At 37.3% G+C, this 13,811-nt stretch overlaps 1 protein-coding gene across 2 annotated transcripts; it reads left to right on the forward strand.

Annotated features, from left to right (window-relative positions):
• Positions 1-1,684: 1,684 nt before the first annotated feature.
• LOC133873019 (uncharacterized) lies at positions 1,685-13,020 on the forward strand. 2 transcript variants are annotated; one of them, XM_062310724.1, is made up of 10 exons: positions 1,685-1,852; positions 1,945-1,989; positions 7,050-7,171; positions 8,645-8,837; positions 10,162-10,214; positions 10,548-10,638; positions 10,736-11,391; positions 12,182-12,406; positions 12,484-12,540; positions 12,677-13,020. In XM_062310724.1, exons 3-10 carry the CDS (start codon positions 7,118-7,120, stop codon positions 12,878-12,880), a joined length of 1,533 nt encoding a protein of 510 aa, XP_062166708.1. In that variant the 5' UTR covers positions 1,685-1,852; positions 1,945-1,989; positions 7,050-7,117; the 3' UTR covers positions 12,881-13,020. The 2 variants fall into 2 exon arrangements, with proteins under 2 accessions (XP_062166708.1, XP_062166709.1); XM_062310725.1 differs by lacking the exon at positions 1,945-1,989.
• Positions 13,021-13,811: the final 791 nt, after the last annotated feature.

Here is a 13,811-nt window from a genome sequence, read left to right on the forward strand (position 1 = left end):
GGACGCTCGGACAAGTCATTCGGACGCAGTCTTGTTTTGGAAAGAATTGCGCTATTCTGGAAAGGCGGTCGTAGAAAACCATCTGGACGAAGCTAAGTGATCGTTTGGACGCTACTTGCCAGAGTTTGAAATTGATCAGAATTAGGTTATCTATAAGCCTATAAATAGATTGCTCTAGGCTTGTATTTTGTAAGAATTCAGTGTATAATTTCATAGTGCTTAGAGAGGGCGTTTAGGGAGATTTGAAGATCCACTAACTCTCTAGCCGTTGCCAGTGTGTGCTCAACTGTTCGTGTGAAGTCTATCTTAGGGAGGAACCCTAAGGTAAATGATTCCATTAAAAAAACCTTTAAGTAGGAGACTTTGTTAGGAAACGTTCACGATGAGTTTCGTGTCAGAGTAATAGGAACGATCGTTGCATCGGGGTATGTGAGTGTTACTTTCTATGTATTAGCTTTGTCTTCTGAATAGTGTAAATCTTGGGTTTAACTGTCTCGGAGTGGTTTTTCTCTTAACTGAGTTTCCACTTCGTCAACAAAATATTTGTCTCTTTTAAATTTCGCAATTTAAATATTTTGTTGCACACTATCACATACTTGGTAAATTAGTAGTCAATTTTATTTTTCAAATATAATTTTTATTCTAGTTTTATTCTAAAAATCACACCCACAAATTGTGAGAGAGAGAGAGAGAGAGAGAGAGAGAGAGGGAAAATGAATATAAAAATATATGACAATGAGAAAGAGATGAAGATTGTTTCTCCAAATATAGAGTACAAATCTGACAAGTATTATAATAGAGAATGAAAAAAGAGCTTGATAAATGATAGGTTTTGTGAATTTTAGCCAAAATTTGGCTAAACATCACTTTTGGAAAGCTCAATAGGGATGCTCGAGGAAAGTGTTTTCATTAAAGAATCTCTCATTGTATCGCTCATATTATCTCTGTTGAGTAGTTTGATTAATTTGTCTTTTTATAAAGTTTGCTTCTCTACCATTTTTTTTTTTTAAAAAAAAAAATAGACGTTATAAAATTTCCAACAGATTAGACATAAACCAATGCAAGCTCCTAAACCGTGGGTCAGCCTTGTTTAGTTTGCGAAATAAACTTTTGGAATGGAATGACTATTCTTATGGAATAATCATTATTTTGTTTGGTAGGAGTCTATTCTTTAATATAGTTATTCCATTCTGAAGATCAATACTTTATTATTCTAAAAAATGATAGGAATAACTATTCCTAAAAGAATATACTATAATTTTTTTTTTAAAAAGTTATTATTTTCTAATGTCTTAAAAACAATGAAAAATAAAAACTAAAACCCATGTTACACAATGGGATGGCTGGCCAACCACATATAAAGCCGAAGGTATGCAACCGCCGCTGACGAGAGCGGGGTGCAGTTACCCCCAAGAGACCACCACTAGTTTTCGCGTATCAAACAAAATCTATTAATGTCACGAAAAGAGATATCCAATGGATGTGCTGCCGCGTCTGGGACCCGCTTTTATTGCCCCAGCCCCCAGTGTGCCCGAAACCTTATCAGCTTTGACGGTCGCAACGCCGTCAAATGGTCCAACGTGGACGATCCCACCACACACACAAACACCTGCCTTGAATGTTTACCGCGTGTCTTAGGACAGTGGCTAGCTTACACTCACAGCGGACCCGAAGCACAAATTAGGTGACGAACTGTGTGAAAAAAACAAGAGAGAAAATATAAAATGACATTTGGGTTCCGTCGAATATAAAAAAGCGCACCCCCAATTTCGTGTCGCTTTTTGGCGGTTTTGAGGCTTTTCGGTTTCGAACATTCGCTCGAATTTTTCTGACATCTCTCTCTTGCTCACAGGTCAGATCTCTCTCCCTCTCTCTCTAGCTTGTTTTGTTTTGGTAGATCTTGGATTTGTTTATTTTTTTTTGGTTATGATTTTCTGAGCTCAGATCGGAGAGATTGAGCTCGCTGGAGCCTCTTTACCGATGAATGAGGTATAGATTTTATATTATTTGTTATTTTGTCACTTTATCTTACTTTCTGTTTGCTTGCGGAGAAAACGAAGGAAAATGAGAAAAAAGGAAAATTTTTTAGTCTATAATTTCTTAAAATGGTCGTGTTTGACTTAACTGTGCCAAATAATTCTCTACAGCTAACTTGATTTTTTTTTTCTTATTATTTTTTATTTTTTAAAAAAATGTCTATGGTCCTAGATAATGAAGAGTATATTATTCGATAGTTTATTTTCTGTAGATTACTTCATTTTCTCGGCAGCCAAGCAGAGTTTTTATTTGTGTCGAAATATTTTATGTGGATTTCGCTTTATGTATTATCATTTAGTTCGTTGTTTTAATCATCTCTCTGTTTTTTATTTATTATTTTATTATTTTATTTTATCATATATATATATATATATATATATTTTTTTTTTTTTTTTTAAAAAAAATGTGTCTATCGTCCTAGATAATGAAGATTATAATATTTGATAGTTTGTTTTCTGTAGATTACTTCATTTTCTTGGCAGCCAAACAGAGGTCTTTTTTATTTTATTTTATTATTATTATTATTATTATTATTATTTTTTTTTTTATCATTTAGTTCGTTGATTGCATCTGTTGTGATCAGGTCACTGGTGCAAATTAATGCCGATGGTAAATTTGCTGTTGACCCTTCATATCATATTTTCTATAATTTTTAGTTAAATAGCAAGTTATTCCTTGCTTATGTCTCATTCTCTAAAAATATTAATATTACTAGTTCCATTAGAGGAAACAGAAACAATCAGTATATGGCCAAAGAAAGGGAATATGGTCAACGATATCTTATATGATTTTTTATTTTTTAAGTATTGCAAATTCATTAAAAAGCACAAAGGCGCAACCCAAGTACACAAGGAGTATACAAGAGAGAAGGCTACCTTGTAGCGGAGAATAGATCTAAGAAAGCATGAAAGTTTGAAATAGTACAATATAAGCCAGCACCTGAAAGAAAGAAAGTCTTAAAAAATAAAGCCTTTAATTCCACTAAGGTCCTATCATGGTCCTCAAAGCTATGATCGTTTCTTTCCCTCCATAAACACCACATTAGGCAAGGTAGAATCATCTTCCAAACTGCATCAAGTTGAAACCTATCCCTTGGCACTCTCTAGCCGCCAAAGAGGTCTACCACTCTTCTAGGCATAACTCGAACCAGCCCTACACGGCTGGAGATAGTATTCCAAAGAGCAATTGCAATCTTGGAAAGGAGTAGAAGTTGGTTTACTAACTCCTAATTCTTCTTATACATGCAACACCACTCAACATCAATGATATGCCATTTCTTTAGGTTTTTCATGATGAGAATCTTCCCTAAGGCAGCCGACCAAGCAAAGAAATGCACTCTCAAGGGAGCCTTATTTCACCAAAAACTCGTCCAAGGGAAATGAGTGTTATCATGAGGAACAAGAACCTTGTAGTAAGATTTAATATCAAACGACCCTCTCCTTGAAGGAATCCAACAAAGTCTGTCATCACCACCCTGTCTCACTCTAACGGAATACAACAAGGTGAAGAGTGAGGTCAATTTATCCATCTCCCAATTATGAGCCGTTCTGAGAAAATTAATATTCTACTTATGGAAGGCACTGGAAAGCTCCAAATGGTCAGTCACAAGAGCGTCCTTAAAATGGGCAATGCTAAAAAAATTGGGGAAAGATGTCTTGGGAGTTTGAGCCTCACACCAAACATCATGCCAGAAACGAATTTTGGAACCATCACTTATCTCAAATCTAGTCTAGCTAGATAGCTCCCCCTAACCCCTCATAATATTCTCTTCCAGAGCCTTACCCCATGCGACCCATGAATCTCATTAGAACACCATCCACCCCAAGCACTGCCATGGCCTCTCTCTCTCTCTCTCTCTCTCTCTCTCTCTCTCTCTCTCTCTCTCTCCCCTGAACGCAGCGCCACAACCACTTCCCCAAGAGAGTCCAATTGAACACAAGAAATTCCGAACCCCCAACCTTCCTTCAGCTATCAGAGTACACACCTTAGTCCAGCTAACCAACTGAAATTTGAACTCTTCACCCATATCACCCCACAAAAAATCCCGCTGCAATTTCTCAAGGCGATTGGCTACGCTAATTGGAAGGGGGAAAAGGGACATGAAATAGGTAGGCAGTACAACAATAGTTACCATTGGTTAGTGAGTGTTCGTTCATCTAGGAAGACAGTGAAAAATTTGTAAGTAGATGAGAATATGGGATGTTTAGGAAAGTATACTTGTTTATTGAGAGAGTTGAGGTGTGATTATTTTTTTATCCCCATGCTTGTGTTCAATTTGGACCAACTGCTCGCTCCCCTGGGGGATTGTATCCTTGATGGGATAGGTTAGTAGTGTTAGGAGTTAAATCTTTAAAAATATTCCAATTGGACAAGTTAATTAGCTCATTTGAAGGCACCAAATGTTGATCAACAATAATGTAGGCTTGTAGCACAACTTGGTAAGCATGGTATTGTGAAAGGGAGGAGTAGAAGTTGAGCAAGGGTTTCAATCTTACCAAAGACCCTAAAACTAAATGCTCCACCCAATTCCAAAACTTGGGGAAACTCTATCATATCAAAACTTAGAGGCTAGGTCCTGTTGGGATGAGGTAGTAGGTAAGATTGAGAGGCGGTTGGCTAGCTGGAAGCGGTTGTATCTGTCGAAGGGTGGTAGGGTGACTCTTATAAAGAGTACTCTCTCCAATCTTCCTACGTACTTCCTCTCCCTCTTCCCTATTCCCTCCAGTGTCGCTAGTCGTATAGAGAAGTTGCATCAAGATTTCTTGTGGGATGGCATAGGCGAAGAATTCAAATATCACTTGGTTAGTTGGTCCAAGGTTTGTTCTCCTATCTCTGAAGGTGGTTTGGGCATTCGGAACTTGAGGATTTTCAATAAGGCGCTCTTAGGGAAGTGGTTGTGGCGTTACGCTTATGAGAGACAGGCTTTGTGGAAATCTGTTGTGGATGCAAAGTATGGTTCTACTGGGGCTGGTTGGTGTTCCTTAGACCCCCTTGGGTCTCACGGAGTGGGGATTTGGAAGAACATTAGGAAGGGGTGGAGCTTGTTTTGTAGCTACACCAGACTTATCTTAGGAAATGGGTCCAGGATCCGTTTTTGGGATGATGTGTGGTGTGGGGAGATGTCCCTCAAGGAAGCTTTTTCAGTTTTGTATGACATAGCTTGTGTCAAGGATGCTCTAGTGGCAGACTACTTGGTAGTGGTTAGCGGGTCCTATCAGTGGGACGTCAGATTTTTTCGAGCTGTCCACGACTGGGAGGTGGACGTCATGGCTTCCTTCTTCTCTTTACTGTACTCCTCCAGAGTTGTTCATGATGGGGGAGACCGGCTCTGGTGGTCTCTTTCTCACAAAGGGTCTTTTGATGTTAGTTCTTTCTATAAGGCTCTTGCTTGCAAAGATGCTATCTTTTTTCCCTGGAGAAGCATTTGGTGGACCAAGGCTCCTTTGAAAGTGGCCTTCTTCGCTTGGACGGCAGCGCAAGGGAAAATCCTTACCTTGGACAATCTCAGAAAGAAGCGTGTCATTGTGATTGATAGATGTTGCATGTGCAAAATGAACGGGGAGACTGTGGATCACCTTCTTCTTCATTGCGAGGTTGCACGCGCTCTTTGGTATGCCATCCTTAGTCGCTTCAGTCTGTCTTGGGTGATGCCTCTTCGGGTGATAGACTTATTCGCCTGCTGGTGGACGGGTGGACGCTCTCGGAGTGCGGTCATGTGGAAAATGGTTCCTTGTTGCCTTATGTGGTGCTTGTGGAGGGAACGCAACGATAGACAGTTTGAGGACAAAGAAAGAACCATAGAGGAGCTCATTTCCTTTTTTCTTCATTCTTTGTACTCTTGGACGGCTGCGTATCTCGCACCTCTAGTGATTAGCTATAACGATTTCCTTGTATTGTTTTCTTCTTCTTCTTAATTGCCTTTCTTGTATACCCCCTGTGTACTTGATTGCGCTTTGCGTTTTTTAATAAAACCTCTCTTACTTATAAAAAAAAACTTAGAAGATTACAATGCATAAGAGGTTATCTACTTAGAAAACAGAGTGGTAGGTGTGGTTTATGTTTGGCTAAGTATTATGACTGTATTCCTTCATAACCTTTGTAATTGTCCCTTAAACAGCTTTGCAGATAAGGAAAAATGCATGGAAATGATTATCTGAAAAATGTACTCACTGTCATATGTCATGTTGGAAGAGACAAATGCAAAATGCTTTTTCTACATTTATGAGGATCTTAAGCCTTTTCTTTTCTCCCTAATCTCCCCCTTTATAAATATTGTCACATGAATGAATTAACTTTCTCAAGTCACGTGGGCCCCAAAGTTTTGGTTTTTTCTCCTCTTCCTAGACGAAGTAGGATTTCCTTCATGTTTTGGATTTTAATCGACAAACACTTCCCACTCTTTCATGGATTACAAATCCTTCTTGTAGCCAATTTCATTAGCTATATAAAGACTCAAGTTTCAGCTGTTTTAGTATATAGAGAGCGAGAGAAAAAGAACGCACGAATGTGTGTGAATTAAGAGATACAGTCGCAGCCTGCAAGCTTTGTTGTTCTCACCTTTGATAGTGTCACACGGCATAGGGAATTTATATTAAGATTTCTCGTCAAAATTCTCTTTTGTGTGAGAGTGAGATTTAGGTGCAATGAGGCTTTGGGTTTTGAGTGGTTTTTTCTTTGCTACTCTTTGTACTTCATGTTTTGATAGTGATTTCCTCCTGGTCGTCTTCGCATGTAGATGTAGGCTTGTTAAGCTGAGTCACGTTAAATCTTGGTGTATTGTGTGATTGGATTATTTTGACTCTTTTTTTTTTTTTTTTTTTTTTTTTTTTTTTTTTCTGCTTCTTTTGGGAACATAAAATTATTTTGTCACAAAAAATATATTTTCTTTGAAAATTGTGGTACTTGATTCTATTGTAAGGTTTTTCTTGTTACTTTGTTTTGTTTGATTTCTACCCAGGCATTTTCTGATGGCCGAGGTAATGATTTCCACAAATATGGATTTTTCTTCTTAGTGGTAGGTATGATGAAGCAATTGATGTATGTTTGAATCTGTAAGATCAAGCTTAAGAGCATAAATGAAATGGATAAAGAAGCGCATTTGCATAAGAAGGTTGCCAACATGAAATGCCAGAGGGTGAGAATTCTTACTTGCATTTTATGATTATGCTATTTTGCACTCAACTCTATTGAATCGTTTTTAATTTGCACCACTCTTTTTCTTCCCATATTGCAACTTGCAAGAAAGGATTTACATACATTACTAATTTATTAGATTGTGTGGCAGTCATTATAACATCAATGGGATGAATATATGTAAGAATTATTCGATTTGGCGATTTGTTTTTTTAGTATTTGGAGATCATGAATCATCCTATGGCTATAATGAATTATAAAATCCCTGAAAATGTGTCTACCATCAGTTTTCCACACATACTTACTAATATGAGTTTTTCTTTCTTTGGTACGTTTTTATGTCCACTTAGACAATGGCTTAGTTATAGTTTTGCGCTTTTGCAATGAATATGTTAAAAATGAAGAAGCTCAAGATAGATAAAGTAGCTAGGAGAAGAATTGAGGGTGTTGAACTGAAAATTGAGGTGAGTCTAATGTTTAATCATGAAAAGGTCTTCATTCAGCTCATTCTAATAAATATGCAAAGTACTAGAAAAGCTGTCTGATGATTGCATCCAAGCTTATCAAACTTGAAATATTTTAAAGCAACTGACCATTATTTGTTTATGAAATCTCATAGGAAGCTTTTGTTGTGCATGATTTGTAAGATCTAGCACTGTAATTTTTATTAAAGATAGCTTCAATGATTAAGTGCTGACTTGCCAAAAAAAAGAAAAAGAAAAAATAAAAGAAAAAGGATTAGAACCTGATAATGATCAGGGATTGTTTCTGTCCAAAAATGCAAAACGATATTTCATGCAATTCAAGAGAATAAGAGATCAAATAAGTTGAAGCAAGGAGTGAGAGGCTTACGAAAGAAAGTTGAAGCAATGTTTTGCAAAACTATGAAAACTAAACTAGTTACTCTTCTTATGGTAAAATGCTTACTGGTTCACTCAACTTTGTATGTGGCTTTTTCTTTATCTACTTCTGGATAAGGGATTGTTTGTCACACTAATTTTCTTGCATAGTATCTTTAAAAAAAATGCCAAAGTAAAGCTAGCTCAACACTATTCACTGTTAAATAAAATTTCAACATCAGTTCCCTTTTTATAAAAAGTTCTCCACTTTGGTAAGGAAGGAATAGACTTGAGAATCCTGTTGAGAGGAGAGGTTTTCTGGGCATGGAAAATATACTCAAATTTAATGTCTGCATGATGTTGGCACAAATAAAGTGTATTTGAGCATTGCATTTGTATCTCTTGCATGATGCATGTCATGATCCATTGCAGTTTGAGTGGCAACATTTTAAATATAACTGCCTTCTTAAAGTTAAGTAAAAGGTTGAGGGGGGGGGGAGTGTCCCTGCAAAGTTATAATACTGTAATTCATTTTGTATAAGATGCATTGCTGTTCCTTGACCTTTAATTTAATTCCTTTGCCACCTCTTCCGTCGCTGTCCTTTGTAACATCCTTTGGTTGTGTATTTTTATAGGTAAACAAAGATGAAACTTCTGTTTCTGCTTTAGAAGATGAAGCAATTGAAGTTGAGCACTTACTTGCAGAACCAAAAAATGAGCATGTTTCGGTAGATGGTGTCTTAAGTTTTGGCGAGGAGAATCTGGGAAAATGCTTGCAAATTGAAGATTTCTCCTGTGGGTTTGAGTATGGACTAACATCAAATAGTGGTAATATTCAATGACTTGCTTGTGTCCTCTTTGTTGATGCTTTTCTTTGAAAGTATGTATCTTAAAGTCCTCGCGGTGAGATAAAGAGAAGAATATAGAAGTTTCGGGGGTATTTTATAAACACCCTATCGGTCTAGTCATTCATCGTCATAATGAGCAAATTTGGTGTGTGTTCTTGGTGTCATTAACATTGTTGCAGAGACTAAAATCCTTCCCCCCACTCCCCAATTGCCAACTCGTTTGTAGCTCAAAATAACCTAAGGTCTCATTTGGTATGCAAGAATAGACCCAGGAATGGAATAATTTTTCCATCGTTTGGTTGCGCCACCATTACTGGGAATAACATTTCCCATAAGGAAAGCTATTCCTCTAAAAAAGCTAATAAATAGCTATTCCCCTAGGAAAGCTTTGTAGGTGGTGCAACAACCCCCGGAGCTTTTGTCGGTGTCACCTACCACCCCCACCCATGGGGACATTTTTTTTTATGCCCAGAAAAAAATATAAAAATGTTTTTTTGGGGAGATGATTTTTAGAGCTAGGGTATTTTAGGAAATTTAGTTGAAATATGATTCAATTCCAATTAGGAAGTTTGGTCTTTCCTTTGTTGTCACCAACGAAAGAATAGGAATGGTCCTGTCATTATAGTTTCTTGTATTATTCCTAGTTATACTCATTCATATTCCTAAGGAATCATCATTCTAGTATACCACAAACGTACCCTAAATAGTGCTGAAGTAAAACAAGAGTGAAAGAACACCCATACAGTGCAGAAGTCTGAATCTCTATCCCAATTAGGAACCACAAAAGTGATTATCAATGGCTGGTTGAGCTCAAACTCCTGCATCTTGGTTACCACAGAAGCAGAACCAAAGTGAGCAGGAACCACAGTACCCTTAGTGGTTGTTCTATACCTTCAGGAGAAGGGTTCAAGTGGTCATTCGAGGTGAAGTTAAATATTACCCCAAAATGAAACTCTAACAGCTAGGTTTCGAGAGGGCTATATCTATCTCCAAAATAGTGGAAGAAAGGGAGGAAGGAATTATATTATATAGTAAAATGAGTGAAATAACACCCATACATTACTCAAAAAGAAGATGTTGGAGATGAGTTTGCTTAGAATATTCAGCTCTTCCCCATAAAGTATGGGACATATTTTGTTGGGAATGATTATCTGCATATGCATGTACTTAGTCCCAAGAGCTGTGCATCTGGCATTGAGTTTCTTCTTTGACACAATGATTTTTGCTTTCTTGGTATGGTTCCCCCCTCCCCCCCTTTCTTGTTTATCATTCTAATACTGGTGAATGTTTTTATTTATCACAAGGTGGGTTGGATTCTAATACTACTCAGGAAGGAGAAGAAGAATTACAATTCAATGTATGTATCTCTTTTGGTGTATATTTACACATCATGACAAAGTTATTATTCTGTACAATCTTCTCTTTGGCTTGTGTTTACTTCCATGCACTTGGTTGTGTCCCCTTTTCACTTTTTTAATCAATTATTTATCAGAAGATTACATCCTTCTCTTTGCAAAAGTTAGTTTATTACCTATTATTATTATTTTGGCTTCCTGTGTGAGTTTGACTTTTCAACCCCTTTTGAGCTATGCATTCCCTGGTCTAGTACTGTTTCAACGTTGTTAATTGAAGAGCATTATAAAAAATTTTGTTTATGCAATTGATCTCTGATTGATTACTGTCTTAGTAGGTTCTTGATGGATTGCTGGATGAAGTTGAAGAAGTGGATGATCTGGATGCAACAAATGGTCTCTCCAATGCATGTGAAGATTTTCTTCTGGGTAAATTTTTAGAATGTCTTCTGTGCTTAGCAGCTATTATAATTTGATTAGATGATAATCAATGTAATGATTTCTAGCCTCTTCTCTCTAAGTACAGATATTGAATTTGCTGAAAAAGCATTCAAATTGGACTATGGTCCTAGTGAAGGATCATATTTGGGGAACTCAAGTTCGGAGAGTCAGTCTTCAGGATTAAGTGGAAGTAGTAATGGTGCTGTAGGGATATCAGAATCATCAACAGCAAATATTCCAGGATCTGAGTGCAAGAATGATGCTCTTGACAAGACAGTAACTTGTCAGTTACACGGTGGCTTCAGGAGCAAATGTGGGTGTCAAAAACCAGCTGAGGACAGTATCCACACTGATTCACTAGAGTTGAGAAAATTTGATGAATTGGATAATGACGAAAACCCTTTAATATATGGTAGATTGTCTACTGGGACTGGAAAGCGATCTTTAGACGCAAGCAGGATTGATGCACTTCTTAGAGAGAAGAGATCGCGGAAGCCTACCCGAAGGTACATTGAAGAATTTTCAGATAAAAAGTCAAGATCTTTGAAGAGAAGAGAGAACTATTCTGCTGCTGCTAAAAAGGATACAATTTTGAAGGTCAGATCTCGCAATGAACTTCATAATATGAGACAGGAAGCATTGGCAGTGGTTCCTGAGGAGAAACCTTTACGTGATACTATTCAGTCACTCTCTCAATTTCGGGCGCGGAGGGGACGTCCAAAGAAACAGGCCCCAATTTCGGTAGGGGAAGTTTTTAACCCTCTACATCCTCATTTCTTTCAGTAATTAAGAAATTTTGTAAATATTTTCTCTCGCTCTCCTTCCCCCCCCCCCCCCCCCCAACCCAAAAAAAAAAAAAAAAATCTCACTTGTTTGTGTTTGTATGCGTGAGCTTATGTACATGGCATGTTTCCATTATTTGGTTGAGTTGTCATCTATCCAATTATCAGTTTGGTAAAACTTTAATAAAATTACAATAATGGTCTTTGCAGTATGTTGTAGAAATGATAAAATGATCTCCTGTCAGTTGCAGATTGCTGGCCATACTTATGTCAAGATGTAGGCAGATAGAGTGCACAGGGCTAAAGTTTTAATTAGTCCCTTGTACTTGCTGATAGCAATATTGAATCGCCCCTTGCTGAAATGAGAGCTTGGGATCATTGTAAATATTTAACATGTTCAGTAGGGGATGTGTAGTAGCAATATTCTGACATTTGTCATCAGCATCATATCCTTCAATATTTTAATACTTAATAGACTGATTCTTTTAATTCTTTTGTCATGCCATGCTCTGATGAAATCATCATTTGTTTTTTAAAAAATGATAGCTGTATGAAAATTTTTGGAAGGAAAAGTGATTGTAGATGATATGAATACCTAATTTTCCACATGTAATGGTAGATTAGTTTTTTGTTCTTTGCTGCCCTTTTGTAGAATTATTGTTTTGGTTGTGATGCTAAAATTTGTGCTGACAAATAGTGCAGTAGTTTCAGAATATCGAATGTCAAAGTGAATATATCATTTTGTACAGGGGCTTGAATCCGACAAGGAACCTCTCTCATCCGAATCTGAAGATGACCGGGTGACAAAAAAAAGATCTAAAAAGCATGATCGGAGGAAGCATCAGAGGATGTGGACTCCTTCCGAAGTGATAAAGTTGGTTGATGGTATTTCTGAATATGGAGTTGGCCGATGGACTGATATAAAAAGGCTCTTGTTTTCAACATCTGCTTATCGCACGCCTATTGATCTTAGGGTACTTTTTAATGCCTTTTCCTATTAAGCAGTTGTTTTTAAACTTGAAATTTTGCTTACTGCCTGTGCACAATGCAGGACAAATGGCGAAATCTTTTAAGAGCTAGTGGTGCAGAAAAACCAAACAAGAAAGGGGTTGGCTTTCTTATTTCCTTTTGTTTGCATAGATGGGGTTCTTTTTATTCAAATGTTTCAAATGTCGTCGGGGATAAGTTGTAAATTTCATCTGAACTTGTTTTTATACCAATTATTAATCGTGTGGTTAATACAGGTTGAGCAAAAGCAGGAACATACCTTGCGTCCCTTACCTAATTCCTTGCTACGCCGAGTCCGTGAACTAGCCAAAATTCATCCGTATCCGAGGGTGCGCATCTCGAAGAAGTCACAAGTTGCCCCTGCAATGCTTCCTTGTGCAAGTAAAGTTGCTCTATCTAGTCTTGGCGGAAGAAGTGTGCGAAGGAAGAACTGTACTTGAAGCACCATTTCTGTCTGCAGTACATTAATAGTCAGGAATTTACATTAATTTTTAGTTGTAAAAACCCCCGCCTTTTTCATTTACAGTCTTGTAAGCGATGCACTCTGCACATAAACCTCTAAATTTTCGGTTTTCCTAAATACTCTGGTTAGAGAATGTGATGCATGTTGCATAAGTGGGTCCAAAATTTCAAATTCCAACAGCTGGGGAAGATCTAACTGATGTTTAAACTAGTGTAGTTTAGTCTTTCACCATTTCGGCATTTCTAGTTTTTGTTTAAAGAAAAATGATCTTTTCAGGGAATTCAAAAAAATGGTTGTGCGATACACATTTAGAGATCGGATTATTGAAAGAAATTCTTTCAAACTAGTTTGGAGGACTCCGTTTTTTAGCAGGCATGCTTCAAAACCTTTTAGAGTGCTTTTTGGTTGTTATGTGGCGTATATGTAAAGGTAAGTTTTTTGTTAATGCTTTTACCGTCTTAGAAAGTGTTACAAAACGAGCCCGTTATCCGTTGTTTTCACCTTTTCTTCCTCTATGCCAGTGTAATGATTTATTTAAACAACGAAACAATTTGCGTAGGCTCGATCTCCAACCTCTTACTCAATATGTTGTAGAAGAACACGGTAGGACTTTACATAGGCGTACGTACGTCTTCTCACACGAACTTTCCAATTACAGGGCTACGAACAATTTTTATGACCAAATTTGAGGTGAAAGATAAAGATTCACCAAGAATTTTCCGTGAACCCAAACAGGAACAAGATTAACACAAAACTAATTTTCAAGCTATATGTATATATATATATGTAGCTACTATTCACACCATATATATATATATATATATAGATATGCTGCATGCCCAAATGCTATTAACCACTTCCACCATCATCTCCTTGAGGAGTGCCACCCTGGTCGTTGTAGTACTGTC

This window comes from Alnus glutinosa, chromosome 7 (assembly GCF_958979055.1).
Source record: "Alnus glutinosa chromosome 7, dhAlnGlut1.1, whole genome shotgun sequence".
Lineage (NCBI taxonomy): Eukaryota > Viridiplantae > Streptophyta > Magnoliopsida > Fagales > Betulaceae > Alnus > Alnus glutinosa.